The following is a 15,256-nucleotide window of genomic DNA, read 5'->3' as shown; positions in this document are numbered from 1 at the left end:
CTCGTCGAACCTCAGATTACCCACTTCGAGCCACATGCCAAATGATGACCCCCACTTATTATGTTTGGTCGGCTGCAAAGGAAGATGACAGACAAACTTCATTATTTTATTCTTTTATTTATGTAGGCTCCACCAGCCTTGTTAAGCAAGGCAGACGATAATGTCAATGTGGGCATCTCCACCCCATTTTTTTAGATAAAATAAGTTGAACAAAGACACCACCCTCATTATATAAAGCCCCCAACCCTTTGTTGTTATTGCAATATGGAGAGAGAGAGGGCCTCTCCACCCGATTTTTTTAGATAAAATAAGTTGAACAAAGACACCACCACCATTATATAAAGCCCCCAACCCTTTGTTGTTATTGCAAGAGAGAGAGAGAGAGAGAGAGAGAGAGAGAGAGTTCTTTGCTGCTTGTGTAACTAATAAATAGCTAGCGAGGTTTCTCATTGTTTTCGGTTTCGATTTTAGAATTTTTGTTTTTTGTTTTTTGTTTTTGTTGTTGTTGCCCAGTTCAGTTTCTTTTTTAGTGTAGAAAGAAAGGAGGACGATGAGGATAACAATTTGGTTCGCTCGTCGTGCGTAATGGCAAAATTGCCTTGCCGATACCATTCAATATTTCTGAGTCCTCCTCTTTCTCTCTCTACTCTACAGAAATGTAATTTTACTTTTGTTCTCAAACTTTCTTCTTCTTTTTTCTCCTTCTGTAAATTGTTACCACTCACTGAGTCACTATCTACTATTATCAGAGTTGAAATGTGGAGAAAGGTCAGAGAGAGAGAAACAAAGCGTCATGGGTATATATGTAATTTCAATTTATTTGTTTTCCAGTTAGCTTTCATTGTACCATATCAGAGTTTAGTTGGCTAGTAGGTTTTCTGACTCATTATATGCAAACACTAAAATATTTATGAACTTCTGAATGAGATAAGTTCTGGTGAAGTTCAGTGATTTTTCCCCTGGAAAATTTTGGTTTCTGTTTAGCTTGGGCAAAGAGCTCGTGCGGGTGAAGACAACTGCCGATTGTCTTCAATCGAACAGTTAAGAAATACCTGGTCTTGATAACAAAGCTCGAACTTGAGAAATACTTGGTTTTATTTTTAGTACCAAAAAGTCTTTGAACACGAGGATAAAATACGAATTACCAAAGAAATACGGAGGAGTTCTTATTTTCCTCGTTTATTCTTCGTCGCATAATTTGCCATGAAAGGTAATAAAAGAAGTGAAAAAACACTTGAATTAACGCTTCGATTTACAGAGAGCAAACGAAATGAGAAAAACACTTTACAAATACATTGACATTTCTGCTACACTTACTGTCAAAGTACAAGATCTAAGTTCACATACACAAGTCTATGCTATTATATAGGCTGAAGACATGTAATACACATTTGCAGCCATGTAAGTTTTGATCATGTCTCTCTATTCTTTTTAAAGTACAACGCTACCACAGATGTTCTAAAACTATTAACCCCTGATTTTTATTGCACCTGACCTACCACCAATCTGGTAGGATTCCAAGCCCCTTGCTCTGAGCATGAGCAGGTGCTTACCCGGAACTGCTACGAGAGGTGCCCCCTTGGTTAGCCAAGAAACGAACCACGACACAAGTAATATTGTCTGCACTTCCTCTCTGATATGCTTCCTGCATTAGCCTCTCTGCTGCCTGCTTTGGGTCCTGAATTGGTTTGATCATTGCGACGGCCTCCTATAGAAATAAGGTCAAGAACCAGTCAGGGTCATACCAAGTCATCTAATCGGTTTGCTAATTGTAAAAACACCGTATAATCGCAGCAAAATAGGGATAAAGGACAAACATCCCAACTATTTACTCAGAAGGATTGATTACTGTTTGGTTAGTCAAGTAGTCAAATACAGAACAAAAACTTTTAGGCTCTAAAGGCATGCTGTCATTTCACCCTCCATATCAACCGTATGGCAGAACAGTAAAAAGAAAAAAGGAAAATCACGGCAAACCTCATTGGTGACAACATCCCACAGTCCATCACTAGCAAGGATAAGGAACTCAAGAGAGTTGTCAATCTTTTCCTCCTGCCAAAATAAAGCAAGTTAATAAAATATGCCGAGAAGCTAGGGATGGAAGCAGGCAGTGGAAACCACAAGGCAATACCAATCAACAAATTCTTCAAATCACATAGGACTGGTATTGATAATAAAGAACTCAAAATGCAGTTAATCAGACAAATATTCTCAGTGTCTGAGATTAACACCAATCATGAAAATTTTAAAGTTTCTATGAGAATCGTGTTTTCCTCAAAAGACTATACATCCTTGAACACCAATATGTTTGTGTGTATTGACTATCAAGTATCAGCAAAATGAATCAAACCTGGATTTCTGGATCAGCAACGACATACTGCTTCAACAGCCTATCACCAAATGCACGTGAAACAGCGAGAACACCTCCGACTCTCCAAGTTCCTGTTGATACAATCTCCGTCATCAAGAACGCAATCATCTACAAATTCATGAAAAATGTTCAAAACAATGATAAACCTTACCAGCCCACATTACAAATCCTCCTGCGTCCTCAATCCGTTGCCGCTCATCGGTCTGGTCTGGCTTGTGATCTCTTGAAACAGCTATAGCTGCAAGATATGACAAGATAATATTACAGAACCATGAAACATGTGAACATTTCTCTCTCTCTCTCTCTCTCTCGCCGGTTATACCATCTAGCAAAACATAAGACACAGGACACAAAAGTCCCTTCAACCCTCGAACTTGTAGTCTTTGATACAATTATTATGCTAAAATCACAACTGACGAGGGGACAATCTTCAAAGTCTTACCGTTACCACCCCTGCATATCACAGCTCTGGAATCCCCAACATTCGCGACAAGTAAACGGTCACCAACTAGGATCGCAGTGGAAGCAGTTGACCCAGCATCTCTATTCTGATTATTTTCTGATTTCAGAAATTCAGAGTCTGTATGGCTGTATGCATCAGCTGCAGGAACAGGAAATTAAATGCTGTAATTTATTTTTTCGAAAGTAGAAAACCGAAAAGGATTAATTAGAAAGCAACCAAAAAATTGCAGGCTACAGGTAAGAAGTGACAAACCTATAGCAGATTTGGTGTCAGAGATAAATTTTGGATGCCTGATCAAATTACTAAAAAGATTTTGCTTGACATATTCAGCAGCACGTGCACCCCCATGACCTGATTCAATATAACGCAGAATTTTTCAGTGTCACATATCTTCTTGCTTTCAAAAAGTTTGAAAGTATATATGTACAAACACAATATGAGTAACAGCGTTCTCTGTGTATGCCTATGTACAAATGCTCCATATGAATAGCGCATGAACTATGACTGGAAGAATGCTAACTAATTAATTAAGACTTACTAAGAAACTAATCCAACAAGAGAAGAACAGAAAGAATGATTACATATACAGTCAAACCAGATGGAAATACAAAAGAGCTGCTGCTCCATGAAATACTAGTCAAATCCGATTAGCGAGTTAATGTGAATTAAGCATGTAGAGCTTGCAGTATCAGAATAGAGCCCCCAGAGGTTCATCTGGTCAGAAGATCACCACCAGAGTGTGGCAAAGACCAAGATTTCCATTATCCAGCTAGAATAGCTCGACCCCATGAGTAAACTGACAAGTTGATCAAGGATGAGATCTCAACTTTGACGCAAACCGAAACCCTCTCAACAATCAAAATCACATACTATCATACTAACAACAATATTATTGAGTGAGCAAACAATAAACCAAAGAAAAGATATGAAGATTATATCCACACTAGAAGGATGAAAATTGGCAAAGATTTAATACATATCCACACCTCACAGCCATCTGCATAATTGTGTATGTAAACGATGCTAAGCATGATATATTCACACCTATCCCTGTGTGTGCATGGGCATACGTGTGAGTGTGTGTGTGTGTGTCTGAGAGAGAGATATATATACCGTCAAAAACTCCAAAGAGACCAACTATTTCTCCCTCAACACCATCAATTCTTGTCTCATAAAAGTCTTCCATAGAAGATCTTTTCCCCGGAGAGCTTGCATATCCATAACTGAACTTTCCATTCTGACTGTTAACGCATTTAACATCACACATGGTGAGACTAGTCCAAACCATTGTAAAAAATGACACGTAAAAGAAACAGTAAAGAATTAAAAGGTGAATATCCATATCCAATTCCAATAGCATTTAAGAACCAAATTTCAGGGGTTAATGCAGGAAGGGAAATAACCATAACTTTTTAGCAAAATCCAAAAGGTACACGTTTCCAAAATGAGTTCCACGCTCACGCACGTGAAGATTAAAAACAAATACATATTTTGTCACACAATCATAATGCCAATGAAAAGCTTTTTCAGCGTGTCCACAAACGCAAAATTCCAGACAGCATCATTTGGAAGATCCAGCAAACAAGCAAAACAAAAATAATACTTTGCACAATACTTATGTTTGGCAGTGCCGAACACGACAAACAGTAATTAAGGCAGACGTAGCAACACGGGTGCAGCCCGGACACAACAAAGGATAAATTACAAGTTCCTGTGATCATGCACGTCATATATTTTCCTCTCTTGTTTTTGTATAATACTTGTTAAATGATTGATGGACCTAAATTCTATCACCTTTACCCAACCATCCAATTAAATTGAGATATATAACATAGCTCAGGACTAGTGCAATAGCCAAATCAACGAAAATCTTTCCTAAAAAATAAATATCACCAGGACCAGAATTCATAGGTCATCTCATGAAGGTATATAATACAATAAAAGCATCATACAATCCAAATTACACAGCAAAATTTCCTCAAAACTTAGACTTATGCATGAGATCAGACAAAAACCCAAATTCAGAATTGCTTCCTGAAGAGCTTCACAAAATAAATGTAGCCAATAAATCACAAGTCAAAATAATAAATGAAATAAAACATAAACATAGGTTCCCATAAAAGAAAATGCTACAAAAGGAATATATGACAATCCATAAAAAAATATACCAATTGGAGAGACTCCAGATCCAAACCAGAAAAACAGAAATTGATAATTGGGAGAGTTCAATAACCTGAGCCCCCCGCCGCTTACAGGTGGGTCGTCAGCATGAACCTGGGTTGAAGGTGTCAAAACGGAATTGAGATAACCCATCTTCTTCTCGTTGCTTGAATTTTCAAATTGCTCGCTTCTTGTTTCTTTGACCGAAATTAGATATTGAAGAAAAACTGCTACAGTGATTGCTATATATAGAGAACCAATGATATGAATGACACGACCTATTGTTGCACGCCAATATAGCTCAAATCACTCCAGGAATATCATATCCGAATCATAAATTGCTGAGTTTAACCTGCATATCACGCGAAAATCAAAATTAAAAACACAAATTCTACACTATATTATATAATCATTGAAAAAAAAAGAATAAAAAAAGTTAAGACGCAATATACGGATCTTGATGTTCATCAACATAACAAGGAACACCTTGGAGATGAGAAATTGGAAGAGAAAATTAGGCGGTAATTAAGATGAAATGTGAAATAGAGAGGGAGGGGAGAGAGAAAATACCTGAAGAAAGGAAATGCCATAGAGAGAAGTGACAGAGAGATAGAGAGAGAAATTAAAAGGTCGTCGAAGGTAAGAAAAGGACGACGAGAGTGAGAGAAGCCAAAGCGGATTCTCTTCTATTTTTGGTTTCAGTTTTTGCAAACGCAAGCAGCGGAAGGAAGCAATCAATAATTACTAAACTTTTTTAATGGAATAAAACAAATTCACAAGATAATTTCAGAATTAAAAACTGTAATTTTAATTTAATTAAAAAATGATTAAATTGGGGTTAGTTAGTTTGTTTGTTGGGTTGTAAAACTAGTGGCGGGGAGCGAGTCACACGCGTCACCCCAGCATGAAGCGAGACCGAGTCAAATCCCCAAAACACAATAAATAGCGAGGCTTATTATCACAAAACATCCCTGAGGTTTGTGAAACTATCAGATTGCATCCTTAATGTTTTTTTGTGTCACTTATGGTCCTCAAAGTTAGTATGTGCAATCACAAATGGTCCCTAACGTTAGGGTCTGTCAAAAACTCTGTTAGTTTGCTATCGTGGCATACATATATATCACAAAACATCCCTGAGGTTTACACACTTATCACAAATGGTCCTTACGAATTTTTTTTTAAAAAATTTAAAATTCATAAAATTTTGGTTTTCTTTTTAAAATTATTTATAAATGAAAAAATAATTTATAGAAGGATTTTAATCTTGAGGACCATTTATGAACCCTAAACCTTTAGTTTTTTTTTCATTTTTAAATTTTATGAATTTTAAATTATTTTTTAAAAACTTCATTAGTTTGTTGATGTGGCATATATATGGAGCCCACATCTACAATAATATAGTGTCACATGTATTTAAAATTTAAAATATATTTTAAAATAATTATAATTCATAAAATTTTAAAAAGAAAACAAAAATTTTATGAATTTTTAAATTAAAAAAATTTCGTAAGGACCATTTGTGATAGGTGTGTGAACCTCAAGGATGTTTTGTGATATACATATATGCCACGTCAGCAAACTAACGGAGTTTTTGACGGAACCTAACGGCAGGGACCATTTGTGATCATACATGCTAACTTTGAGGACCACGAATGACAAAAAAAAACATTAAGGATGCAATCTGATAGTTTCGTAAACTTTAGGGACGTTTTGTGATAATAAGCCTAAATAGCAATCCAATTATGCAAGCAAGCAATGGGAGGTTTTTTTTAAAACTTGAGGTCAATTATAGTTCAGTCAATCAGCATTTTGGGCGTGAAGATTAGATCAATGACGGACGGTGGAATTATTACAAGAAAATTCTAGAGCTCTCGCTTTCTCTCTCTAAAACTCCGGACTCAGACATCAGAGTCAAAACCCTAAATAACACGAGCAACATTAATTAAACTTGTATTTATGCTTTGAAATCTCAAAATTAATAAGCCAACTTTCCTTTGACCAGTGATCAGTCCTCCGATTAACTTATTCTAACATAACAAATTAATAGGATCAAATAGTATTCAACTAATTTGGAGTTAGATACGATAATTTTTTAATACAAGCGATATTGGGAGAAGGGGAATTTGAGCACCAGACACCTGAAGTTACAGCCCGTTACAGAGTTATATGAGATATTAAAATATAGAAATGTGCATTACAACTGTAGTTGCATGGATCACAACTTATGTATATTTTAGGTTTCAATATTTTTCTAAACGTCAACAACAACTATGGTTTGCAAAGGCCACCGATGTAGTTATTTTAAGCAAAACCCCACATTTTATCTTCTCCCACTAAACTTTCAAAACACCATCAATGATGTGCATGTTAGTAACAAAAATTGTATAAAAATGTCAAACACATACCATTTCATAATCACTTTACTTAAAAAAGAACACAAAAAAACAAAAGGGTAGATCCCTTTCTAACCCTCTGGTCTATCCATCCACAAATACAAAACAATCCGAAATGAACAAGGACAAAAATATGATGCCACAGAGCATCATTCAACTCACAAATATCCACCGACAAAAACTAATGAGTTGCATATTCATCAATACATACAAGAACTTTCTCTTGAAGAGGAGTTGTCTCCATTTCTCATACTTGTCGACGTTTTGCTAATGCAAATTATCTTTCACATTCCTTCACCATCACGAATATAAATTGCCTTGAGACTAACGAGGGGTCAATTTCAACAAATGAGAGCTTTAAGATTCTCTAATTTTCTCTGGTTCACCTTAATTCCCTTGCGATAAGGTCACCAGGCATAGGCCGGTGGCCTGGTGAGAGGCATAGGCCGGTGGCCCGGTGAGTGCCCCATGGCCATGGTTGAAGGAGTTCTTGAAAGAGCGAGCCTCTACTAAATTTTGAGGGTCAAAACTAAAGAGAATCAAATGGACAAGAAGCAAGATATGAATGGTTGAGGGTAAGCAATCAACTCTTTGAACTCGCACAGTGGGTTTCAAGCAAACCCTCAACTTCACCACAAAGTTATTGCTCGGCAAGTATTCCCCTTTTCATTTTGAGTGCGAAGTACTCCTTACGGTACAATTATGGAAACACATTGCAAACGGGTAGAAAAGGGTTGCAATAAAACTTGAATCAAAATATACTATAATTTCAAAATTCAGAAGAGCTGCGGTTTTTTGCCATCTTGTGCATAAGTCTAGATATACAAACCCAAGTAGTTTCTGGGATTTTGCCTTTCAAATGAATGATCAGCGATGAAAGAATGTCTAATGTAAATCTATGAACCTCGGATGTGAGTGCCATGCGTACAAGCATTTCTGTCCACACCTCTGGGGCCAACTTTACAGCTTGACGGAGATACCGAAACCCATTTACGACCCTTTTGAGCGTGTCGTGTCCCTGCGACAAGAAGAAAATAATGGATAATCAACCTCACCATACAAGATAGTACTGCATGTTTCCTAATCCACTTGCTTATCAAATTATCTATTATGGAGGAGTAGAAACACAATTTATAGAACAACCTCAGACTCAGGTGAGCCTCTGGCTTCAGGCTTCTCGTCGAACATGCAACCGACAACTTCATCCTGAATAAAAGCATCAGCTGCATGAATTATATCCCGAACAAGGAATACACGCACCCTCTGACCCTTCTCAGAGAGAATGAAGCGTAAAAGATCTTCAGTGGCGGCAACAACAGCATGCATGTCAAATGATTTACTTCTCAACGGATTTGGAGAACTCTCCCCAGAATTAGGGTGCTCCTCAGCAGACTCAGAAGCCTGTTCAGATATTGCTGCAATCTGGAACAAAAAATAGATGCCTGGTAAAAACATTGAAAGTGGATAGAAATACAAGTATTTGACTAATTCATATTATAGTAAAAGTCAATTATCAAAAAGAACTTTTTACGAGTAATATCTTCAAAATATAAGGGATGATATGCAGTAAACTGGCCTGGGGGATCCCATATGTGAACAATACTCCACTTCACTGACATGTATACAAGGTTATAATGTATTAACCAGGTCAGTATTACAAAAATTTTAAGTGTGTAAGACAATTTGCAGATTCATTTAAGATTAGAGTCCTCATGAAGCAGAAACAACTATGTGAACTTTAATCGTTTAAAGGACCTTTTAAAACTATGCTCATGAAAATACATACATATCTGTCTAGTTATGTGCAAATACACAATTCTATTTATGCATCAACTATGCTAGATTATGGGAAACAAAGAGATTAGGCAACCTACCAGGCGTTCTAGCCTATTCCACCTTATGGATCCATCATTACATATGAGAAGCTGTCTTAAAATTCTTCTCATGTCAGGATTTGGGTCAGCCAGAAGTCTTCCAATCACAAAAGGATATGAACTCTCAATGACTTTGAAAGCAGGATCGAGGACTTTGGCAGTGCCTTCTAGTGATCCCAGGGCCCTTATCACCAGGGCATAGTCCGGGGGAAGAGAGAAGTTAAATTCATACATAATATCGTAGAGTTGGTCCATTATTCCCTGTAATCCATTGCAAGAATTAAATCGAAGGACATACTTTTACTGAGTGGAGAAGTGCCCAACAAGGAGAGAAGCAAAACAAGAAGATGTCAATTTCATCAAAAAGTCAACTAGCAGAAACTAGCATACGTATGTTCATTTAACTAGAATCCAAGCATCATGTCCAAACTAACATATAGATTCAAAGTAATCTACAGAATATTATATGTAGTTCATTATTGAAAAGAAAAAAATAATTTGATATGCTGATGCATGCTCTTAAATGTGACTACATACAAGTAGAAAAGAACTAAGAAGTGTGCAAATATTGCACAGATTTCTCAGTTGAACATCTAATGATAAGCATTTGAGCCTTAGTCCGACTAAGAAAATTCCCATTGGAGGTCCTAGTCACACCATCTCAATTTAAGTAAGGTCATATGCTGTTAAGATTCAGAATGAACAAATTGGATACCCCTAAATGCCATATGCATATGAATGAATTTCCAAATTCTTAGAGCACAGGAATAGAAAAGTTGGCTGCCAACTTCCCTATACATCTCTTGAGCCAGGAAGGACATTCCTTTAGCCCATCCTGACAATGTGCTGCAAAATGCAAGAAAGATGGCTGAGTGAAAAATGGAAAAAACAAGCAAAAAATTGTGAGAAGCCCTGCATAGATTAACATAAGTGACGGCATAACTTGTAACGTCTTAATATCCCTATGTTGAATTCCTTATCTAAAACAACTATTGAAGTGAACAGCCAGATACAAGCGTGTTCTACATGGATATACAAAACGGGTAGAGGCAAAAACCTGGAAATCTTGAGACTGTCTAGTCCGGTCACTAAAGGATGCTTGCAAGGCATCGGCAACTGATTGTACATCAACCCCTTCAGGAATAAATCCCAAAGAAAGAAAGTCATTTGCCAAACCCAGGGAGTCACGATTAACAAAGTGCACAAGCTGAAAGAAACAGAAACTTATCAACTAACACAACCATAAGTCAATATACAGAAAAAGCTAGCAACACCATATATACAAGAATAAGAATGCACAAACTGCATAACAGAGCGAGATACAAGTGATTTAAAACAACACCACAATCATGAGGAAACCAAATACAAACTTTTTTCTTTCAGGTGTCCATATATATAAACTCCCCTAGCCAAGAGGCCAAGAATATGAAATTTTACATACACATACAAGTGATTTAAAAAAATATCAAAGGGGGTTCAATCCTACCTTTTCCCAAACCTCCAATACAATTGAACAGTTAGGTTCTCATTTCTAAAAAGGATATCATTTGAAGCAGGCATACCCTTACACTGACAAAATGCCATATATGCATATTTAAAAACTCTTTTTGAAGAACATCTTTAGCTTGACAATAATTTGATCTTGTGCCCTGAGTTAAAAATAATTCAACAGCTCTTACCACTTGAATAAGTCCAACACGATAATGTCGAGGAATTTCACCCATCATTCCAAAATCAAAATACACAAGAGCACCACTATTAGTGGCAACAAGGTTACCAGGATGCGGGTCGGCATGAAAAAATCCCACCTCAAGCAATTGTCTCAAAGAGCAGTATAATCCCTAGAAGAAGAGGCAAAACAGGATGAGAATTTTGATAATAACACAGAAAAATCATGTGCAGTATTACTACCTAAGATATAACTGAAACTCATGTTCCACGCAAGTTGTTGCAGGAGCGTCTAAGGAGACCTAGCTAGCCCAATAAGCCTTTGGACCAGTCCACTAGTCACCATTTCTCTAGTTCTTTATCTGAACATTATGAGTGACATTTATTTTGTTTCATGTTATGTTATTACGATAGAATACAGACCTGTCCATTCCAAGTCATTTAAAAAGTCAGTGTAATGAACATGTGACTTTCTATTGAGTATGCATGACTTTGGTATAAACATGTGTAAGGACAGGGCTATGGTATTCAAGTTTTGCTATAGGCCTAGTACAAGATGTCTTACAAGTCATTTTAGTTAATTTTTCCCAAGTATTAAATCCAATCAGATCTGGACCTTTCTAGGTTTTTTAAACCAAGAAAACTTATAATTTAACTGTTCACAATTAAATTATTTAACTCTCTTTGTGTAATCTACTGCCTAATACTTTATTTCCTATTTCTACAGCAGCACAAGTGGAAAAAAAGATCATGGAAAACTGCCACTGCACATATATGTGGAACTATTCACGCCAAGTACCTGGTCAATTAGTTTTTTTCTGTTCAGGCCAGCCATCTTTAGGCCAACGTTATCAGTAAGCTTAATTCCATCAATCCACTCCATTGTAAGCACACCCTTACAGGTAAGGTCCCAATATATTTTTGGAACTTTTATAGTGTTTGCCTCTTTATGTTTAAAAGTTCTCCTAGCTGTAGGCTTTGAATCACCTTTTTGCCCATCACCTGTCCATCATAAAGAAGTTCTACTGATATAACAGCTCCATTTGTAGACATTACACATAAAACAGAAGATGACAAATTGTTCTCTAAAACCAATCTTACACAAGAATTGCCATTTGGCATAGCACAGTCATTACACCTGTCCATCATAAAGAAGTTCTACTGATATAACAGCTCCATTTGTAGACATTACACATAAAACAGAAGATGACAAATTGTTCTCTAAAACCAATCTTACACAAGAATTGCCATTTGGCATAGCACAGTCATTATCATGGAATGCGTACTAGCTCTTTCAAAATGAGCTAAAGCACCAACTTATATAATAAATTAATTCCTACAAGTGAAAATATAAATCATGTTATCTAATAATTTGCTCAATTTGTATTTTTCCGAACAAGAATCCATAGCAAAACAAGCAATTTATTAGCCCGCAAATAGTACAGATACAGAAAATTGCAATTCAAACAGGCCGAACATGGATGTGACCGGTAAAGATGTTTTAGGCACATTCCGGACAGAAATTCACTACAGAATGTTCCTACAAGAGAAGATGCCCCAAGAAGCAGGCAATCCTGTAAACACTGGTGAGAGTATTATATATTATTGAGTATTGTATTCACATAAAGAACACATTGCACTTATTACACATTCAAGAAAACTTACTTGGGCGTGAAGCATAGAGAGAAGCAAAACGGTCAGCATTTTTTGCCTCTCGGATGTAATCAATTTCATCAAACATATGCCTCACCTGATCATTCAATAGGGACCATAAAACACCGAACATCAGTACATTGTCAATGTTATAAGAAACAAAATGAAGGTGAACAAAGAAATGGGAAAACAGGAGGAAACTCTACTGTGGGGGAACAATGATGGCATATGTTAGAGAAAAGTTTGGAAAACAAGAGGAAACTCCACTGTAGGGGAACAATGATAGCATATGTTAGAAAAAGTTCTCCATTTTTATGACAATCACTGACTTGGAGAACACATCAATAGGTGTGCACACATGTATACTTGTAAATGCTAGAAAAAGAACCCAAAGTCTACATTCTCAGACATAATGGAGATTTAGAGAAATGATAGAAGTCACTCTACATGAGATGAAATCCAGAACGCTCACCATCTCATTCACTGCTACAAGTAGATCTTTGCGGGCCTTAGCAAATCGCTTTAATTGGCCTCCGATCATATGGAATAATAAGGCATCAAGGGTCAATGCAAGTGACATACCAGGCCTTTGTACTTTAACGGCTACCAGCTCCCCAGAGTGCAGGTGAGCTGCAAAACTTGAAACAACAAAATAAACCATTCAGCTTGAGAAGTGTATACATCTTTTTCTTGAACATCACTGTAGAAAATTCAAGATACATGCCAGCAAAAAGTTTTGAATGGGATGCTGCATATGAGCATATACATCCACGGAATTTTTTTTTTTCTCCCATTAAGAAAAAACAGCTCTCTAACCTTTATAGACCTGCCCTAGGGATGCTGCTGCAACAGGCTCTGGGCTGATGTCAGCAAAAAGTTGTGAAATGGGACCACCCAGCTGAGATTCAATAGATTTAATTGCAAAACGCGTTGGAAATGGGGGTATTTGATCCTGTTATATAAGAAAATGGTTTGATTAAAATGAAGAAGTAAAGAGATCTATGATAGTGGAAGCTATAACATTTCATCACATAACCCACTATCACAGGGGCTCATGGGAGGAAGAAGCTAGTAACCTGTAACTTAACAAGCTCTTGGCAGTATACGGTTGGTAATATATCCGGCCTAGTGCTCAAAGCCTGCCCGAGCTGTAAATTCAAACATAATTGGGTAAACTAGGTACATCTTGCCATCACGAAATAAGATATTGAATGATATAAGATTGCATTCATTAGATGTTATTGCTCATTCAGGGAAAAGGGTGTCTTGAAAATTTCATAACAAAGAAAGTGGCTTGCCTTGATGTAGAAAGGTCCCAAGTGGATAAGAGTTTGCCGAAACTGCAATAGATCACATTAAATTTCAGACGGTTGCTTGTTTTAAATCATGAAAAAAGGATTTCTCATTTCCCCATAGGAGGAAGAAATGAGGGAACTATGTATATGCTAACTTTTTTATGAGAGTCAAAATGTGCCAAACAAATAAAATGGAACTACAACTATTAGTCTACGGATATCCAAAGAGGTAATTTGAAGTATAGGATTTGGGTAATGCTTCCAGATCATAGTGCTTGCACATCAGCTACAAGACACAGACACATCATCACTAAAGCAACGCAAAACTAAAAGCATATGCAACACAATGGCATGTAAAATAAATAAAGTATCTGTCAATTACCTTGACGGCGCGTTTTTTTATGTCATGGACAAAGCATTGCCAGATTGTCAGCTTCAACACATAAAATGAAACAATTGCTGCTCTATACAAAGCCAAAAATGGACTTTTGGAGCCGTAAGCTCCAAGAGCATGCCTAAATTGAGTTTCTAGTGATTCCTTCCTCAACTTTGCATACTCTGCAGTTGGCCTTTCACCATGCACGCTGGTGGAAATACTGCATCAAAAAGAATGAAGAAAATGAAGCATTTCGTGCAAGAGAAACAAGTGCCTTGAATTCCCATCACTGAAGATACTCAAGATAGTCATGAACTTACCAATGTCGTTGTAACAACTGATATGGAAACCAATTATCTTGTTTCCATCTAATTTCAACATATTTATGGCATCCCAATTGTATGCATTTTGGTATAATGGTCTCCATATTTCTGTCATGGCGTAAAGCTGCACCCAAAAAAAACCCAATACGTCACTAATAAGTGAAGACTATAGAGACAATTACTGGTATCATAATCCACGAGTGTAAATATCACAATGAATTTAATGAGGCAATTAGGCGATCCATGTGGTAAACTAGTCAAAATAATTAAGCAACAAATCGACAAATTAGCGAATAAGCAATTGAATTTTACGAAGGCAATTTTCTTCCCACATTTTCTCATCAACCAAATAGAGAACAGGTAAAATCCCAAAGCAAATGCGAGGTAAAGCAGAAGGTTAAGAGCGGTACTTTGGGATAGCAGAGTGACATGGCGGTGACGCTTGAGCGTAGCAAAGACATTCCTCATCGGCGGAAAAATTATAGAGGAAAGCAGAGCTCATGAACCCATCACAGGTATATGGATTTGCAGCGAAACCGTTTGTAGTAATGCTCCAGTGATCACAGAGAGAGGAGAGAGATTAGTTAGAGACCGAGAAAGCTGCCACGTTTACCACCGTACCTCATACGGACACCACACCAGTGAACCGCCTATGGGGGTTTTAGTTTTATTTTCTTTTA

The 15,256-nt window shown here is 37.0% G+C and overlaps 2 protein-coding genes across 2 annotated transcripts; both read right to left on the bottom strand.

The window, feature by feature from the left end:
- Positions 1 to 1,214: 1,214 nt before the first annotated feature.
- Positions 1,215 to 5,717, bottom strand: LOC117633148 (probable protein phosphatase 2C 59). The gene is made up of 9 exons (XM_034366841.1): positions 5,565 to 5,717; positions 5,068 to 5,346; positions 3,948 to 4,075; positions 3,087 to 3,185; positions 2,814 to 2,972; positions 2,523 to 2,609; positions 2,351 to 2,442; positions 1,978 to 2,052; positions 1,215 to 1,708 (listed from the first exon to the last, which is right to left on the bottom strand). The coding sequence occupies exons 2-9, from the start codon at positions 5,145 to 5,147 to the stop codon at positions 1,550 to 1,552; spliced, it is 879 nt and encodes a 292-aa protein (XP_034222732.1). The 5' UTR covers positions 5,148 to 5,346; positions 5,565 to 5,717; the 3' UTR covers positions 1,215 to 1,549.
- Positions 5,718 to 8,109: 2,392 nt separating this feature from the next.
- On the bottom strand, positions 8,110 to 15,218 carry LOC117633129 (uncharacterized protein slr1919). Its single transcript, XM_034366820.1, has 14 exons — positions 14,987 to 15,218; positions 14,574 to 14,700; positions 14,260 to 14,473; positions 13,881 to 13,922; positions 13,659 to 13,730; positions 13,399 to 13,534; positions 13,055 to 13,212; positions 12,595 to 12,679; positions 11,729 to 11,931; positions 10,941 to 11,102; positions 10,319 to 10,468; positions 9,262 to 9,522; positions 8,531 to 8,809; positions 8,110 to 8,405 (listed from the first exon to the last, which is right to left on the bottom strand). The coding sequence occupies exons 1-14, from the start codon at positions 15,042 to 15,044 to the stop codon at positions 8,157 to 8,159; spliced, it is 2,196 nt and encodes a 731-aa protein (XP_034222711.1). The 5' UTR covers positions 15,045 to 15,218; the 3' UTR covers positions 8,110 to 8,156.
- Between the last annotated feature and the right edge of the window lie 38 nt (positions 15,219 to 15,256).

This window comes from Prunus dulcis, chromosome 1, assembly GCF_902201215.1.
Source record: "Prunus dulcis chromosome 1, ALMONDv2, whole genome shotgun sequence".
In the NCBI taxonomy this organism is placed as follows: Eukaryota; Viridiplantae; Streptophyta; class Magnoliopsida; order Rosales; family Rosaceae; genus Prunus; species Prunus dulcis.
This window is presented reverse-complemented; position numbering and strand designations above follow the sequence as displayed.